The sequence below is a fragment of the Phyllobates terribilis genome, unplaced genomic scaffold (assembly GCF_046119375.1).
Source record: "Phyllobates terribilis strain yellow unplaced genomic scaffold, ASM4611937v1 Scaffold_7723__1_contigs__length_35806, whole genome shotgun sequence".
Classification (NCBI taxonomy): domain Eukaryota; kingdom Metazoa; phylum Chordata; class Amphibia; order Anura; family Dendrobatidae; genus Phyllobates; species Phyllobates terribilis.
In genome coordinates, this window is record NW_027370463.1 from 1 (window position 1) to 17563 (window position 17563).

A 17563-nucleotide genomic window follows, 5' to 3' on the forward strand; every position below is an offset into this window, starting at 1 on the left:
ATTTTTGCTACGTAGATCAATGTCTTCTGCCCCTCTCCACCAAACCAGGAACCCATTAATGTGTCCGTAGACACGTCTAATTGATCGGCGCGAGGCTCGGGCTGCCTTCAGCTTCCCCTTACTAGGCACAGTACCTGAATGACCAGATACAGACATGTAGAAGATATAGATATATATGGAGAGTAATAATGTAGAGATGGTAAAAGAAGAGCTTGTAGCGCGAGTGTAGGAAAGTTTTTTTTAGTTTGTTTGTTTTGGGTTTTTTTAAGAAATGGGGGCCAGTTGTAAAGACCGCTGATATCCCAATTTTTTTTTTTCCTTAAGTCTTCCCTACTCTTTCAATTAGCCCTGGGGAGTCCTCAGTCATTGTCTCCACCTCCTTGTGCTTTGTAGGGATAACTTGAAGAATTAAGTCTCTTTTAACAGGTTAATTTTGGCGCAGATTTTCAATGCAGGTCCGAGTTTAATGTTTAGGGCGCTCATAAGGTGCTCTTCTTTCAAGAGCAGCAGAGCCTGCCCATCAATCTCTTGAGATCGGAAATCTTCCGCTAAGTCTTGGCAACCTGTCGATAAAGGAAAAAAAAAAAAAAATGAATGAAAGTGATATCTCTGCTATTGCCATTTACCTAATTTAACCGTTTTATTTCTAATGACGGGAAGAAAAATATAAGCAGTGATCTCATGTGATTGTTAGAACACATACATCCGAGTGAGGCCGATCCATGATTTTCAGAAATACAACACATAACAACCCCATAGACAATAAGGTGGTAACAAGTCCGTGTTTTTTAGCAGACTGTGTGCCTGAGCAAAAAAAGAGGATTTTTTGTACTCACCGTAAAATCCCTTTCTCGGAGGCTTCATTGGTTTCCTGTGTCCCCCAATGAAGCGATAGAGAAATTATGGACACATGTATGTTTTTTTTACCGGCATCATGGATGAAAAGTGCCAATATAAGTCTATGGGTCCTGTGACAATCAAGTACAGCACACAGATGGCATCTGGCTGCAGTGAGTGTGTTGTCCGTAATTAACATGGCAAAGTAAAGGAGAAGCTTTGTAATTTCTTTGTCCAGGCATGAAAATCACAGAGAAAACACTGGTAAGTATAGAGGAGAACTTGATCATGGAGCCCAATGCTCCAACGTGTCTAGAAACAAATCTACTTTTAATGTATGTGCACACTGCAACTTTTTCATGTGAATTTCACTTTGCAATCCACCTTAAAAAGCATTCCATGAAATCAACATAATGCACAGCGACGTCAAAACAACATTGCTGTGTACATGGACTGTCTAACGTTGTGTCTTTTAGCTACCTCAGGGTTCGGAAAACCTGAAGTGATTAAAAAAAATGACATGTTTGTTCTTCGGCCGGCTTCCACTGGGAAGTTACCCACTATCTATCCTTAACAGTATATAGTAAAAGACGCCAATGGTTTATTTTAGGCCTCATTCACATGTCCAAGTTTAAACACATACGTGGAAAAATAGTACCGGTGACATCAGAATTGTGCATCTTTGTGTCCGAACTTTACCATCCGTGTGTCCGTTTTTACCATCAGTGCGGTCATCAGTGTTTTTCACGGATTGATAAAGAAATAAGTTACAGAGCTTCTCCTATAATCTGCAATATTAAACACAATCCGCACACGTATGCCATCCATGTGCTTTGCATGTTTTTCATGGACTCAGACTTGTATTGTCCTTTTACATCCGTGCTGCCAGAAGAAAACGGTCATGTCGCCGTGTGTTCTGCACAGACACTCGGGTCCGTGAAAAACACAGACATGTGAACAACAGCACAGATTATATTGGATCCATTTTTTCACAGATTCAGACATCAGTGTTGCACGTACATGTTGTATGAGGCCTTAAAATTGTGTGTTTACTCATGGGCAGATGTTTCAGATTACAGGATAAATGATTATTGATTAGTGGGGGTCAGACCACTGAGACCCCTAATGATAGGCAGAAAGGGGAACTGTTAAACAGTGCAAAAATCAAACCCACATTACTGGTAATTCCACAACACACGCACAAAGTAAAGAAGAGCACCATGTCCACATTACCTTGCAGAGAAGAAATAAACTCGTACACTTCCTCCACACTCCAGCGACTGGGATTGCTTGACAGAAACACTGGATTGATCCCCAGCAGTTCAGAATTTGAGGGTCCGCTCGTTGGAGTGCTGCCGTCTCTCTCCCGCTGTGGAGTTCTGCAGGACGGTGGTGCTGGAGAAGTTGGAGAGAAAGCTTCTTCATAGCTGGAGTTATCAGATCCCCGGCTGGAGTCCTCCTGCAAGAAAGGGGAGATTGTTAGGAATCAGAACCCAGCACAGGAAAGTAGTCATCTCCAAACTATACTCTGGGTCAGCAATCCTTCGCCAAAACACTAAAAAAACATTAGGGCAAGTGACCTATGAACTAATAGGCATTAGTGCAGCACATTGTGCATTTAACACTATAATCAATGTACCATTACTAATGCCATATGTAAGGGGTTATCAGTAAGAATTTCTCCTACACAGCACCGGAAAAAGAACTATGAAAGAAAAAATCCTTCCCCGATGGAAAGACCACATCTGCAATATATGAAAAAGGCCTAAAATGGGCCATCAACTGTCTGATTGTTAGATGTCAAACCCCTGAAAGTGGTGGACATCTTGTTAAAAGAATAAAATTGCAAAGGGCTGGTAGAACAAGTAACTTGGCCTCTTTTTAAAAATCCTCTGTTCTCAAGAATGAAGGGATCTTTAAAAAGGGGTATTCCCATCTCCAATATCCTATCCCAATATGTAGGATCTGTAATACCTCCAATTAGAAATGTAGTATAGTTTTTCTGATTCGTTATGTCACTTACACCATGTGCAGGGCATTGCAGTAGCTTAAGTATCCATGGTTATAACCACTAACAACTGTCATTATATCAGTGGTAGTCACCATGGATACCTCAGGTACTGCAATGCCCTGGACATGAGGTAAGTGATATAGCGAATCAGAAGAACTATAGTACATTTCTAATTGGAGGTATTTGCTAATATTATTACTACTACACCTACTAAATATTGGGATAGGATTTTGGAGATAGGAATACTCCTTTAATGCTACAGTTTACTGCTTGTTGCCCAAGGTTCATCATAGGTGCCAGTCTCTTTGGCAAGGAACTCAAACTTGCAAGCGCTGCTCTGAAGCTGGCCGGATCGCTAGATGCCCTTGCATGTCTTCTACACTGCAAAAGCAAAACTGCCTCTGCTTGCAGCATGGGAGAACAGTGGTGAGACCATACTGCTGGTCTAAACTGTCAATCTTCAGGGCTCTATGTTCCCTGGCATAAGAAAGCTGGGTGGCAGGGGAGCAGTGCTCTCTTGAACTCAAAAGCTGAGCCTTTTAAACTCTTGACAAATAAAATGGAGAAGTTGAGACACTCCAGCCACTTTATTGTTTATACGGGCAAAGGGATGATTCATATGGGCAGCATTGACTTTTGGAGCCTTTACTAAGAATCAATGAAGGATGGGCGATTAAAGGGGTATTCCCATCTTCAAGATCCTATCCCCAATATGTAGTAGGTGGAATAATAATAATTTTAGTAAATACCTCAAATTAGAAATGTAGTATAGTTCTTCTGATATGTGATGTTGCTTACCCCATGTGCAGGGCATTGCAGCTTAGGTATCTATGGTTACAACCACTAGCACCTAACTAACTGTCACTATATGAATGGTCGTATCAATGGATACCTAAGCTACTGCAATGCCCTGCACATGGGGTAAGAGACATAGTGAATCAGAAAAACTATAATACATTTCTAATTAGAGGTATTTAGTAATATTATTATTACACCTACTACATATTGGGATAGGATCTTGGAGATGGGTAAATCCTTTTAATGTTTGACTTCTGGAAAACTATTTAAATAGCTCTTAGTAGTTTGCACCAAAATCAAAATAAGGAGCTCGGCGCAGAGTGCCCTGCACTGGGATATGATAGCAGGAGGGCAGTGTTGCCTCTCTTCCCGTAGGTACTAAAGGAGTCAATATATTCATATTTTCTATACATTGCTATGGGATCTTTTAAACATTTTGCACTACTGATGTAGCGTTGATGCTTGAAACCATTGTATATCTAGGGAGTGCTAAGAATCAGGCTCCATGCACCTCAGTTACCCGCATTCTCTTTCCCTGGATCTTGGCCCGTGCGATCTCAGAGCTGTTCCTCCGTGGGCCGCGTCTGCGCACTCTCACCCCGCCTGTTTCTTGGAGCTGGTTTAGCTTCTTCCTTTTAAGACGTAATTGGTGACTGCAGCTTACATTATATCTAACAGAGAAACATACTTGTATGTAGAAATACTAATACTGATGGGTTCTTTATAATCCACCTCTTACAAAAAAAAAAAAAATCCAGTTAAAAGGATTATTCCAAACTTAAGTGCGGCTCTGCAGAAGCATCATCTTCAATAACGCAAAGCTGCGTATGCTCGACCACCGCTCCATTGTCTATAGGACTGCCAGAAATGGCCGAGCAATGTACTCTGTGTTCTCCAGCAGTCCCAGGGACAACGAATGAAGCCGGGCTGAAGCATTTGCTTTGATGCTCCAGTCAAGACCATAGAGTGTTACATTTCCTCCTATTGAAAATAAAAGATTCCAGGAGTGATAACGGCCCAGGTCATGGCGATCAGCTGATCTTCTGCAGGGCTACATTTAGAAGAGTGGTGATCCCGATTGGCCAACTCCTTTAAGATTGCCTGATTTCTGAGGAAGATCACATAGAAATGCTTATGCTTTCAGATTTACCTTTTGGCACAAGTTAAAGAGCAGAATCTCTTTGAGCCACGGAATTGATTTGCTGAGGTGACCTTCCCACAATACTCACACTTCATCAGCTTCGGGTTTCCAGAATCTAAAAAGATGCAAAAATAGTTTAAAAGATTAAAGGAAAATTTATCAGATGGTGATAATTCCAGATGAGGATTAAAGATATTTACACATAAAATTACATGAGGGGAGTGATAACATGGAAAGAGGGCTGACTAGTCTGGGGAACTAATGCCCCATCGACTAGTCAAAGCCCTCATTAGCACAGGAAACAGGGACATTATAAATGCTTTTTTTAAAGCATTGATTTAACTGAAGAACGTTATACAGAGCTGGTTAAGCAGAGAGTTTAATCATACATAGGTGAGTGCTGCTGGGTTGGGGGGCATGAAGAACTTGACAGATTTCCTTTAAGTCCTTTTCTGCCGGTAAACTGGAGTAAAACAGTTGCAAATTTTTGAGCAATGCGAAGTTGCAGAAAAGTTTAGCAACTTTTAGTATTTTTTAGGTTTGTGTCACCATATGAAAAGTTGGTTTAATTTGTGTAAAGGGCGAGATTCACTGTAGTTTACACAACAAAAGTGGGGTAAGTTATAACAGAAGTGTGCTCTTGTCCATGGCGCACGGGCAGCTGAAATATGCGCCAAATTCACCTGCCTCTTCACGAATTTGGTGCATGCTATGCTGGCGGACTCTGGATTAAGACTGGTGTAACGCAAACCAAGCTTGATGAATTCCCTCATAGTGTTAGCAATCAATACCTGACTAAGTAAGTGGAACCATCATCAGTCCAGGGTCGGCACTTTTTATATAAGAAATCAGTGGGCAGCTGCAGACTGACGATTTATCTACATATAACTTATCAAGAGTGGCCAGAAATGTCCCTAATGCCCCCCTAAAGGACCTGACTTTCTAGCTCAAGTCTGTTCCCCACTCCCAGGTTGTGTGATTCCATAATACTCCATGGCCTTTCCTTGCTGTGAACGCGCGATATTGCATGTGTTATTGCAAGAACTCGCTGCTGCAGCAGTCATCCGATTTATGACCCTACTTTTTTAATTCTCGCGATAGCACCACACAAGGGCGGCACTTACGCACATTCATGGACCAGCGTTCTCCAGTAAAATGTCGCCGGGGGCGGTGCATGCCCAGATTAACCTCTGGCAGTCTCCAGCTAAACGACACTGGTGGCTGCGATTGGGATCTTGGCTCAATGACGAGCCAAGATCTCGGTCTGTGAATGCGCCACCAGCGGCGCCGTTTTGCTGGAGACTTCCACCGCCTTCCTGCAGCAGAGACCTTGCTCCGCCGCCGAAGCCCCCTCCCCACAGTGAGCCAGGTACATTTGGACTATAAGACGCACTCCATTTCCTCCTCAATTCGGGTGAAAAAAGTGCATCTTGTAGTTCGAAAAATACGGTAGATGTGAACAACAGCCCACAAAGAAGATAAAGGGACATACCGCTAAAAGTCTGATCTAATGGAGGATGAGGGAGCAGACTCTCTACTGGAGGCAGAGCAGTAACCGCTGCAGGGGTCTTTTCTGGGTCCTTTGGTATCTGAGGACTGCCAACCTAGAAGGAGAAACAATAATTTAGGAAACAATAAGGAATAATATCTTTTGTGAACACTTGTAATGGTGCTTACGGGAAAGGGTTCGGCTCCCTCCTGGATGACAAAGCCCTCTATAATATGAGTCAGGATCTGCGGCTTCACAATGGCTTGTGGGGGCTTGGTGTCACTGTGCTGACGAGAAGTGACAGAGAGCGTGGGGGCGCATGGAGGAGCGGACCCAGCGAGAGCTGGAGAGACTAGAGAGGCAGCTTCAGACTTATCTGTGGGTTGCAAATAAAATGAACGTTTTCAAGAAAAAAAAAATTATAATCCGTTCACAGAACACAGAAATAAAAAATCGTAAAAAGCAAAAAAAAATAAAAATTTCCAGAATTGATATCCACCCACCAGCTGGAGTGCTGCTCTCCTCCACTGCAGGCGGAGTGTCTGCTGGGGGCGATGCTTTTACAGGTAGTGTTGGCGATTCTTCCCGGTCTTCCTCTGACTTCCTCTTCGCAGCTGCAGACATCTTGCCCTATGAAACCAATACACAATCGTAAATATATAATTTAAAAAAAAAAAAAAGTGGATCATAGGATTTTCATTCCAACCAAGACCCACCTGCAGAACTCCATAAAATGCAGCTTGGGCTTCCTGCACAGTACCTGACACGGCACTGGGGACCGGGGCAGGAGACGGAGGCAGTGTGATCTGTGTTAAGGAAGACCCCTGTGATGGAACCTGGGGAGCGCCGAGGGCCATAGCTTGGGCAGGACCCTGCTGTCTAGCACCCACGAGTTGAACAGGAATGTGAGGTTGGTTAGGAGGGGGTGTAGGAAGCGGTCTCGCACTTTGTATGGGTTTTGATACCAGATGTCCTTGTAGATTTAAAGGTGGAATCCCTTTGCCTGGTTGTTTGGGCTGAATGGGCACCGGGGCTTTAGTTGGCAGAGTCGCCTCGGGACTCTGCAGCATAGGTTGTACAACCAGGGTCTGTTGTGCAGGAGTTGCCTGCAAGCCTTGCTGAGAGGCGGCCTGCGGCTGCTGCTGTGCCAGCTGTAGATGGGCAGAGGCATGGACGAGCTGTGACTGACGGTGCTGATGGATGGCGATCTGCTGCTGGAACACCACCTGCTTCTGTTGTAGGACTGAATGAGGCTGAATATGAGTGTAAGTGGCTGATGGATAGATCAGGAGAAAGGGGGAGAAAAAAGAGAGAGATATGGAATAAGTGTTGGAGTTCAAAAGGCATAAGAAAGCAGTAGAATGGTGGGAAAATGGAGCATAATACAATAGAAAAATAAATAATCAGTTAATAGTCAATTTCGTAAAAAGAAATGACATTTATGTTGCAAAATACAACTGCATTAAGTTGGACAAAAGAAATAATTCATTATTTCATTAGCTCTTTTTCTGTATAGTTTTTGTGGCCGGGTTCTTTTTTTTTTTGACATTTGCGCCTTTTGTTAAATCTTTTTTCCATTATATTGTCTTTTTTATGTTTGTCATTCTGTTCAGGGTTTCCAGAGGTTTTTGGTCCATTGATCAATTGCAACCTTTTAAAAAGTCGCACAAAATTGTTGAGCGAATTTATTTTAAAAAGTATTCAATCAAACTTTTCTAAAAGGATAAGGAAAGGGGAATATTTTCGACAATACCAAGATTTCTATTTGAACTCACCAGAGCTAATAAGGGTCTGGTTGGGGGCTGGTGTGGCAGCTCTGGTCAGGTTGATCCCGACACTTTGCTGCACAGCCTCTCCTTCTGCTTTTCTCCCCTCCGCCTCTGTCTGACTCCCCTGACTCACAGTGCCCCCTGCTGGGCCCATCGGACTCTTCACATTCTGTTGTACTGGAGATGACGGCAGTTGTGAAGGTGCTGAAGAAGAGGGCATTGGGTGAGTGGCCGGTTTGGACAGTGGAGGTGCAGCATGAGCAATGGTAGGCCCTGCAGCCGTGGACGTGGGTTGAGTAGTTTGCTGACCTCGAACAGCCAAGTTCTGAACCTAAATACAAAAAAAAAAAAAAAAATTGAAACTTTGTCCAATTCAGTGGTGCAAATCTATAGGGGAACAGCGAGCTATAACCAGAGATCCCTATGGTGATTGAAGTTTGTTTCTTTAAGATCACACAAGTGTCCGAGGGTAGCAGCCATTGTGCACATTGGACACTCGTGGGCGTGTATGTTGGACCTTATTGTTTTTTAGTCTTTTATTCCTGTCTTTCACGGAGGGTGGGGAAGGGATGCATTCCAACCATGAACTTGTTGATGAGTAGGTGAACTTTTTAATTCTGAATTTTTGTTTTTTTTCCTACCCTTCTTCCAAGAGTCATCATTATTTTTTTTTTAAATGTTGAGTCTAAATAGCTACATGAAGGCTTGACATTTGCTGGATGAGCTGATAGTTTTGAATGACAGCATTCAAGTTATCATAAGGCTGTGTGCCCACGATACGTTTTGTAAGCGTTTCCGCAGCAGCAAAAACGCTGCAGAAACGCTTAAAAAACGCATGGTAGAAGGCCTGCCATGTTCCCCAATGATAATCCGCATGTGCTGTGCACATGCTGCGGAAATTTCCGCTGCGGATTATCATTGCGGAAAAAAACGCAGCACTACCAATTATTTTGCGGAAGCGCTGCGTTTTCGCCGCCATTGACTTGCATTGAAAAGCATGGATTATGCATCACTGTATATGTAGATGCACATTCCTCCGGACCCAGGTGCCATAGAACCTGTGAAAAAAATAAAATAAAAAATAAATGTTATATTTACCTTCTGATGGCCCCCGCTGCGTTCGTCCTCCCTTGCCGGCAGATCGCGGTGGACTGAAGGACCTGCGCTGACGTCCTAGTCATGTGACGGCAGGTCCTTCAGTGTACCGCGATCTGCCGGCAGCCAGGACGGAGCGAAGCAAGACACCGGGGGCCATCGGAAGGCAAGTATAGATTTATTTATTTTTTTTAACCATTCTTTAAGGTCACAGTATATAAATCCATGCCGGTTGCATGGATTTATATAGTGTGACCAAGTTGTCAAGCACTTTCCAAGTGATGCTAAAATCGCTTGGAAAGTGCTTGTCAACCCGCATGAGGAAATGCAAGTGAAGAACGCTTCACATCCGCATGTCCCTGACAGGAAAAACGCATGTACAATCTGCATGTACAATAAGCATGCGTTTTTTCTGCCAGGGAGATGCAGAAACGGTCAGGAAAAATCGGGAGCATTTCTGCATCGTGGGCACATAGCCTATAATGTATTAAAAACAGGAAAAATACTGACGGAAATGCAATTCCAAAAATCGTTTAATTGGGGTTTTGTTTTTACGGCTTTCACTGTGAGAAGTGACCTGGAAATATGAAGCTCCTTGTGAGCACGATTACTGTAATATCAAACGTGTTTATTTTTTTAAACATATTTTAGTTGGCTTATATTGTGTGTTGAGCTGACGTTTTTATTGGTACCATGTTGGGATACCGACGAGACTTCAATCGCTTTTTATTCTAATTTTCAGGGATCGGCATTGGCAATGAGATTTTTTTTTACTCTTTACAGCATTTTCATATAGGGTAATTTTATATTTTCATAGATCGGAATTTCACAAGCAAGGCGATACTAAATATGTTTAATTTATATTTGAATTGGGGGGGAAAGAAAAAAAAAAAAGAGAAGGAGGGGGATTTAAAGTTTAAAGGAACTTTCCGTGAAAACCACTCTCCCCAGGATTCAGTTTATTTTAAAGAAACACATTCTGTTTTACTCATTCTCTCCGGATCCAGTGCTGAGTCTCTGCTGCTCCCGATGTCTGTTATTGTCTGCAGCGCTGACATCACACTCACAGGTTTTGCCCGAGTTGACAGCATGAGCCGCTGAGCTCACAGATTGGCTGCAGTGCCGTCGACATGACATCAGCACTGCAGGCAATAACAGACACCGGGAGCAGCTGCAAAGACTCATGCTGGACCCGAAGAGGAGGAGTAAAGAAGTTTGTTTCCTTTTAAACAAACTGCAGCAAAGATCAAGGGTTTTCTGAAACTGGAAAACTCTGTTATGCTGAGTTCACACGATGCGTATTTAATGCGTTTCCGCGGCGTTTTTGCAGTTGCGGAAACGCATTAAAAACGCATGGTAGAAGGGCAGCAATGATCCCCAATTGAAATCCGCATGTGCTGTGCCCATGATGCGGATTTTTCCGCAGCGTAAATGCTGCGCTCAAAAATCCGCAGCATGTCAATTAATTTTGCGTAAACGCGGGCGTTTCGCCGCCATTGACTTGCATTAGAACGCGCCAATTCCGCAAGACTGCATTTGTACTTGCGCTATTGGCGCGTTCTAATATGTGGAGGAGAGGAGAGTCTCATCCACACCCAGGTACCATTAAAAGAGCTGTAAACAAGAATAAATAAAAAATATATATATACTTACCATCTGTCGGCCCGCGCACCGCTCCTGCTTGGTTCCCGGCACTTGCAGTGAGTTGTAGGACCTGTGCTGACGTCAGAGTCATGTGACGGGTCACGTGACGCTGAAGTCGGCAGATCTTTCAATTCAAAGTTGCCGGGAGAATGGATTGAGCAGGACAGCGCGGGCCATCGGAGGTAAGTATATACACTCTCTCGGGTCACACTAGATAAATCCATGCCGGTTGCATGGGTTTATATAGTGTGACCTAGTTGTCAAGCACTTTCCAAGTGATGCTAAAAATCGCCTGGAAAGCGCTTGTCAATCCACATGCGGAAACGCATGTGAATCCGCATGTATTCCGCAGGAAAAACGCATGCACAATCTGCATGCGTTTTTTTCTGCCAGGGAGATGCAGAAATGATGCAGAAATTTTCTGCTTCATTTCTGCATCGTGTGCACATACCCTTAAACTTTAATATTTTTTTTTCAACATTTTTTATTTATTTTTCAGCTCCCTCTCCAGAGGACTTAAACTTGTGATCACTTCTTCTATATAGAGCAATAATTCAGTAATGCAGTAAATAGTAGAAATGAATGAGGTTGGGCTTCTTGGGAGTACAAAGATGGCAGCAACAGGCGGCTTTGAGTAGATCCCCAGCTGCCATGGCTAGCTTCAAATCACTGCTATTAGAGGCCTCGGCTCACTTTACGTACCCACACCAGACGTGTGACAGACATGCACATCACAAGTCAAGGCAGGGGGTAAATATCTGATCTTTCCCAATATCATGATAAGATTTTCCAGCCTACTGGTCAGAGTCTTGATGCATGCCTTGGTTCTGGGGGGATGCCACTTCCTGCTGGACTGTAGCCACAGAGCCATTGGGCATTAGAATAAGCTGGGAGTTCAGAGGGACACCTCGATTCAGAGAGCGATTGACTTGTAGAAGATTACCAAGCTGCGGCTGCTGCTGACAGAAAATTTAAAATGAGTAAAAGTGAAAATGTGAATTTAATTCACTCTAAAAATGCAAGCCAAGCTAGAAAGGGACTTCCGGGATGTATGTAAAGCTAGTAAAAATGTTAAACGTTTGCCCCGTCCTCACTGTGAGGCAGAGAGCTGCTAGCGATGCAACGCTGCATTTTAGGATATTTTGCAGCTGTTATCCCCTCCAGTGATGCCAGTGAGAAGTCCTTGCACTGAATTCATCGTCTTACTTACTCGGAGGTACATTTGTGTCTGTGACTGGCTGAGAGGTGGGGAGCTGGCATTGCTGAGCAAAACGGACTGTGTGAGCGTTGTAGCACTAGGTGCGGTGACATTCTGGGCACGACTCAGGAGCTGGGCCGACGAGCTGGTAGACAGATTCACCTGCTGAGGAACCAGAAAAGTGAACCCACTGCTGACTTTCATAAAATGTCAGATCTGTAGCCAATAGTCACTACTTACCGATCCTTGCGTGGTGCTCGTCTGCTGATTGGAAACGGTGTTAGGAGAGGCGGCCTGCGGGTGGCAGCAATCGTTGCCTGTAGTGGCAAAATAAGAAAAGCTGAAGGTCACAGGATATTACAGCTTTCATTGATCAGCTGATAAGAATCAGTACGATGGTAAAGCACAAAATAGTCAATGGTCCCAGATAAAGACAATCGTCAGAAGTGACATGTCGGACTATGCACATGGAAATGCGTAGAGATGTAGACTATAAGGAGATGAGTATTAGGACACACCTCACACAGGAAGAAAAACGTCTTTCCTCTTCAATATTCCCCCATCACCTGTGAGTGGATACTATTGGAAAGTGTTCAGGAACCGCAGCAGCTCAGCCTCAAAGTGGAGACCACGGAAAGTTACAGAGCGGGGTCACCGCCGAGGAGCAGAAACAGAAAAGTCCCCTGTCTGACTGCATTGTGACAGCTATAAAAAGTTTTGTGGAGGAGGGATAATGCTATGGGCTTCACTTTCAGAAGTCGGCCTTGGCCCTTTAGTTTCACTGAAGGGAAATCTTAAGGACATTCTGGACAATTGCAGCTTCCAACTTTGTGGGAACGGTTCAGGAAGGGGGGGGGCCCTTTCAGCTTCTCATAACTATGCCCAGTGCACAAGGTCCATAGAGGCATAGGGCTTGATTCATCAATACCGGCATTGTTCACACCCATCTTGATGAAGGGGCGTGCTGGAGTCAGATGTCCCTGATTCATGAAGAGGTGAACGCCTTTTCATGAATCTGGATTGTCTGATGACTGGTGCGTGCGGCACGCCAAGACTCACTACAGTCAGGTACTAGAGTGAGATTTATGGTGTAAGGAAAACACCATAGCAACTCATAAATTAGATAAGCTGTGGCATCGCACCCATGCCGCGCCCGTCCCGGCAACATCATTTCAGCAAAGCTGGGAAAAACTGGTGTGAAGATGCCAAAAGTTGCAAAATGTAACCGCAACTCCGAGTTGCGTCTAAATTTTCAGATTTCTCAATATTTTTATGCTAGGATTCAGGAGTGAAAGCTTTGATGAATCGGGCCCATGGTTAAGGAGGGGGGGGTGGATGTTGACGAGCACGACCGGCTGCACAGAGACCTGATCTCAGCTCCATCCAACATCTTTGAGATGAACTAGAACAGAGATTGTGAGACCGACCCTCTCCTCCAACATCATCTTACCAAGCCTTCCTGTATGGACAGGCAAAAATCCACACAGACTCCTCCACAATCCTTTGCAAAAGAGTGTAAGCTGTTATAGTTGTATACTAATCTCTATGATTTAGATTGCTTATAAAATCTCCTGTAGGTGTCCAATACTTTATATCTATACACTTATCTGGGCAATATTTAAAAAGTGTATTTATATAAATTAAAATGAGCAAAAATGTAATAAACGTTCTCCCTACATGAGAAGATCACCTACCTGCTGAACTGCTGCAAGACTATGTAGCTGCGCATTACTCAGCTGCTGCTGCAACATCAGCTGGTGAAAGTACTCGGCGGCGTTAGGTTGTCTATGTAAAGCCTGCAGAGCCTGCGGGAAAAAAATATATTATATTAGCGCTCACACACAGACCTTGAACTTAACACGTATAAACAGTTTTCGGGGCCCAGGTAGGATCCTGTAATGCAGTCTGGTTAATCTGTAATAATGCTATGGACACAGCAAGTGCCAGAAATCAAACGTTGCTGCTGCATAGACATTTAAAGGGTTAATTTCTACACCTGAGCGTGCAATGACCAGATATAGATCACCATTAGTATTTCCTGCAAGGTTACTGTGATTAGGAATAAAGCATTCAATGGGATGAATGATGAAAAAAAAATCCACAATAAATTCAGAACTGAAGCTGCTGAAACATAATGGAAACCATGAAATGGTACAGTAAGTGATGGCTGTAGGATCGCAGCGAGCAGCTTGTGACACATACCTGGACAGCCTGGCGTTCATAGAGAGACATCTGCGATATCTGAGGACGGGAGCTGGTGCCGGATGCTGTACTTCCGGTTGGTGGAAGTAGAGTTCTGCTCACTCTCAGTCTCCATATTGGCTCCTGGATCTAAAAAAAAAAAAAAAATACTGTTTTTTTTTATGGCAAAAAATGATTACCACCAAGTGGCTAAGATGCTACGTCCCTGCCAAAGTGAATGTGTGCCTAAATAGTCATCCCAGTTGAGGTTGTTTGTTCCCGTCGCCGGGTTCTCATTCATAATGGGATTTCACAAGGAATGGAGCCACAAACAGCCAATATTGTCATGTCTGAAATTTTAGCTTTAGGTTCCTTTGAATGTACGTGTCCACGTTTAGAGGCAACTTGGCTAAAATAGGAAAGAACTGTATAACGACCATTAAGGGGGTCATGCATGACATATCCAAAGCCAGCCGGCCAACCCTCCACTGTGAGAGTGGAGGCGGCCGGGCATCTCGACTCTCTCCATTTACTGAATGATCCAAAATGAAAAATATTTTTAAAAATGACGATCCAATGGCGTGTTTTCGTTTTAATAAAAATATTGTTTTTAACAATTCAATGGAGTGACAGCGCCATTGGATTGTCATTTTTTTTTATATTTTTTATTTTGGATCTGTATCTTCACCCTCAGCTGGCGGCTGATGATGAGGGCTGCAGTCTGCTAACATCAGAGTTGTGCCTGAGATTGCACAACGATTGCAGGGGAGCCTTTTCAGTATTGGGCTCGAGTAAGCAGTCTGGGCTGATTCACACATAGGAGCGGTTTTTTCTTTGCAATTTATTGAATGAGAGTCTCAAAGATTGTACAGCATGTTGAGGATATAAGGATAAGGGATAACCTACTGATCTCCAGGAGTCCGGCAGCTAAGATTGGGGCTCTGCAAACAGGGCTGTGGAGTCGTTAAGCCAAACCACCGACTCCTCAATCTCCCTGACTCCACGGCTCCGACTCCACAGCACTGTTCTCACTGCTGAGCGTGTACATAAAGTGCAGCACAGATTCATCTCAACTAAAAGCCGAGATCCTTACATCAGGAATAGAACAGACATTTATAGGACATTTCACAACTTTCCCAAATTCATATGAAAACATTTACAGCCCATCCTGCATTGTACTACTGTACCCAATGTATTATATATTTTTGTAGTCGGGTTCAGTCCATTTCATACTGACTCCACAGCCCTGTCTGCAAATCCAAATCTTGAAAAGAATGGAGGTACGCAAGCTCAAACTTCACTCCAATGATTGTGTATAGGGCTGTCCGAAATAGCAATGAATGAGGCATGTGCACCTACGTTAATTTTGAGATTCCAGAGGTCGGACCCCCAGCACACAATTATACCCTAGCCCATAAACAGGGGATAACTTTTTATGTTGGGAATAACCCTCTAAAGTGTTATCACAAGGGATGAGTGGACCCATTGAAGTTCGGGATCTGTATCCGACCAAGCTTTAGTCCAAAGTTTGGGTACCAGAACTGTACCCGAACGCCTTTGAAAACAACCGGAACCAGAACTTTTGAGTCAGTCTTTCTCTCTCTCATGAACGGATTGGATAAAGCCACAGTGATCCCTGTACATCCATGGTGATAACAATATTGAAGTCTCTTTCTCAGAAGCAGATTGCTACGATCCAAACCTTTTCCTATAATAATCAACATTTTTAAAGGAACAGACCGACCCTTGGGATTCATTTTTTCTCATCAGGCAAGTGCGTGGTAAAAAAGTCGCTCAGCACCATACACACAGCCGTATAACAGATCCATAATATGGCGTCTCTGGGATATGTGTTAGTACTGTATTTTTCATTTAATTCAGTCACACAGTTTATTTTACAGAAAAAAACAAGCGGTGGCACTTCCCATCACATGCCATACAATGAAGGCATTTTCCAGGCATTGCTTCTAGGGCAGGATACAGCAGCACAAGAAGTGTCACACATCTATTCCTCCTGACCTGCCCCTAAATATACACAGCAAGAGCGTGCTTTTATGGGGAAAAGGCGAACAAGCCGCTGCCAGACGTCACTGGCAGCACCTTGCCTCCTTTAATCCGCCCGTATACATAATATAAAAGTTTGTGGATTCATCCGATTTGAGTGAACACAATTCCTTGTGTATTCGTTGGAGTAAGTTGTTGCACGTTGATGGTCGGATCGTTTGTAAAAATTACTAGATGTAAACAAAAAAAAGTGTCCGTTCACTGACAGCAAGCAAAAATGTAAACAATGCTTAAAGGGAACCTGTTATGTTAAAAAATGGCTTCTGAGCTGCAGACGGGATGTGAGAGCAGGAGGAGCTGACCAGATTGATATAAAAATGTTATATTAATTATTGACATCCCTAGTGTTTGTATACACGAGTCCAGTGGGCGGTCCTATCGGTGATTGACAGTCTTCCCTGAATGGCTGTGCATGCAGAGATAGCTTTCAATCACTAGTAAGACCGCCCACTGGACTCATATATACAAACACCAGGAATGTCAATTATTTTAATGAATAAACTACAAGTTAAGGGAGATTTCAGATGTTCCGACAAATCGGATTGGCTGCAGGTCACCCAACCTGAGTGTGACAGTTTAATAGAAATACATGAAAATCACACTCCGGAGACCTGCGGCCAGTCCGTGCATCGCATGGTCGTCTGAATGCGCCCTCATAGTGAATTCTTTCCCACAAACCCATATATCCTTCTGCTCAGCTTCTCCTCCTATACCATGCTGCTCACGGATCAGACCGCATGTGCAATGTGCCGGGTTCCCTTTAATAATTGTAAACTAGTACTAAAATGAAAAAATGTGACCAAGACAGGTAAGTGTTTCCTGCGCTTATCTTAATGTCTTAAACTCCTGGAAAATCCCTGTAGATTTATTTACATAAAAATGATCCCCAATAAAAAGGGTTGTCCACTTTATATGTTTAAAGGGTTATTTCCAAAATAGCAACTTATCTTATCCTATGGATAGGGGACACCTTGGCTTTCACAGCTGACACTTGCAGTGATCCTGAGAATGGAGCGGAGATGTGCATATGCTCAACCCTTCTCCATTCCTTGTATATGAGACTGTCAAAGATATTGGAGTGATGTACTCCGCTTTCTCCAGCAGTCCCATATACACTAAATAGAGTGAAGGTTGAGCATGTGCATAGCTTCGCTCCAGTCAAGACCAAGCTCTGCAGAACGCCGTTTCCAAGATGCAGACCCCCTTCCCTGCCTTCCATGTATAGGGGATAACTGGCTATTTTGGGAATAACCCTTTAAGATTAAAACTGAGCACCCACTGCTTTTCCACAACGGTCTTGTCACCAACGCTTCAATCACGTGACCTCTCATCAGAA

At 43.6% G+C, this 17563-nt stretch overlaps 1 protein-coding gene across 1 annotated transcript; it reads right to left on the bottom strand.

Annotated features, from left to right (window-relative positions):
- Positions 1-157: 157 nt before the first annotated feature.
- On the bottom strand, positions 158-14299 carry LOC141251812 (polyhomeotic-like protein 1). The gene is given in 17 exon segments (XM_073670420.1): positions 158-563; positions 2071-2296; positions 4167-4317; positions 4797-4902; positions 6280-6391; positions 6465-6652; positions 6780-6906; positions 6993-7549; positions 8052-8376; position 11236; positions 11583-11740; positions 11995-12144; positions 12223-12281; positions 12284-12299; positions 13677-13787; positions 14185-14259; positions 14261-14299. Coding segments are annotated over 17 exon segments (2556 nt in total). The 3' UTR covers positions 158-408.
- Between the last annotated feature and the right edge of the window lie 3264 nt (positions 14300-17563).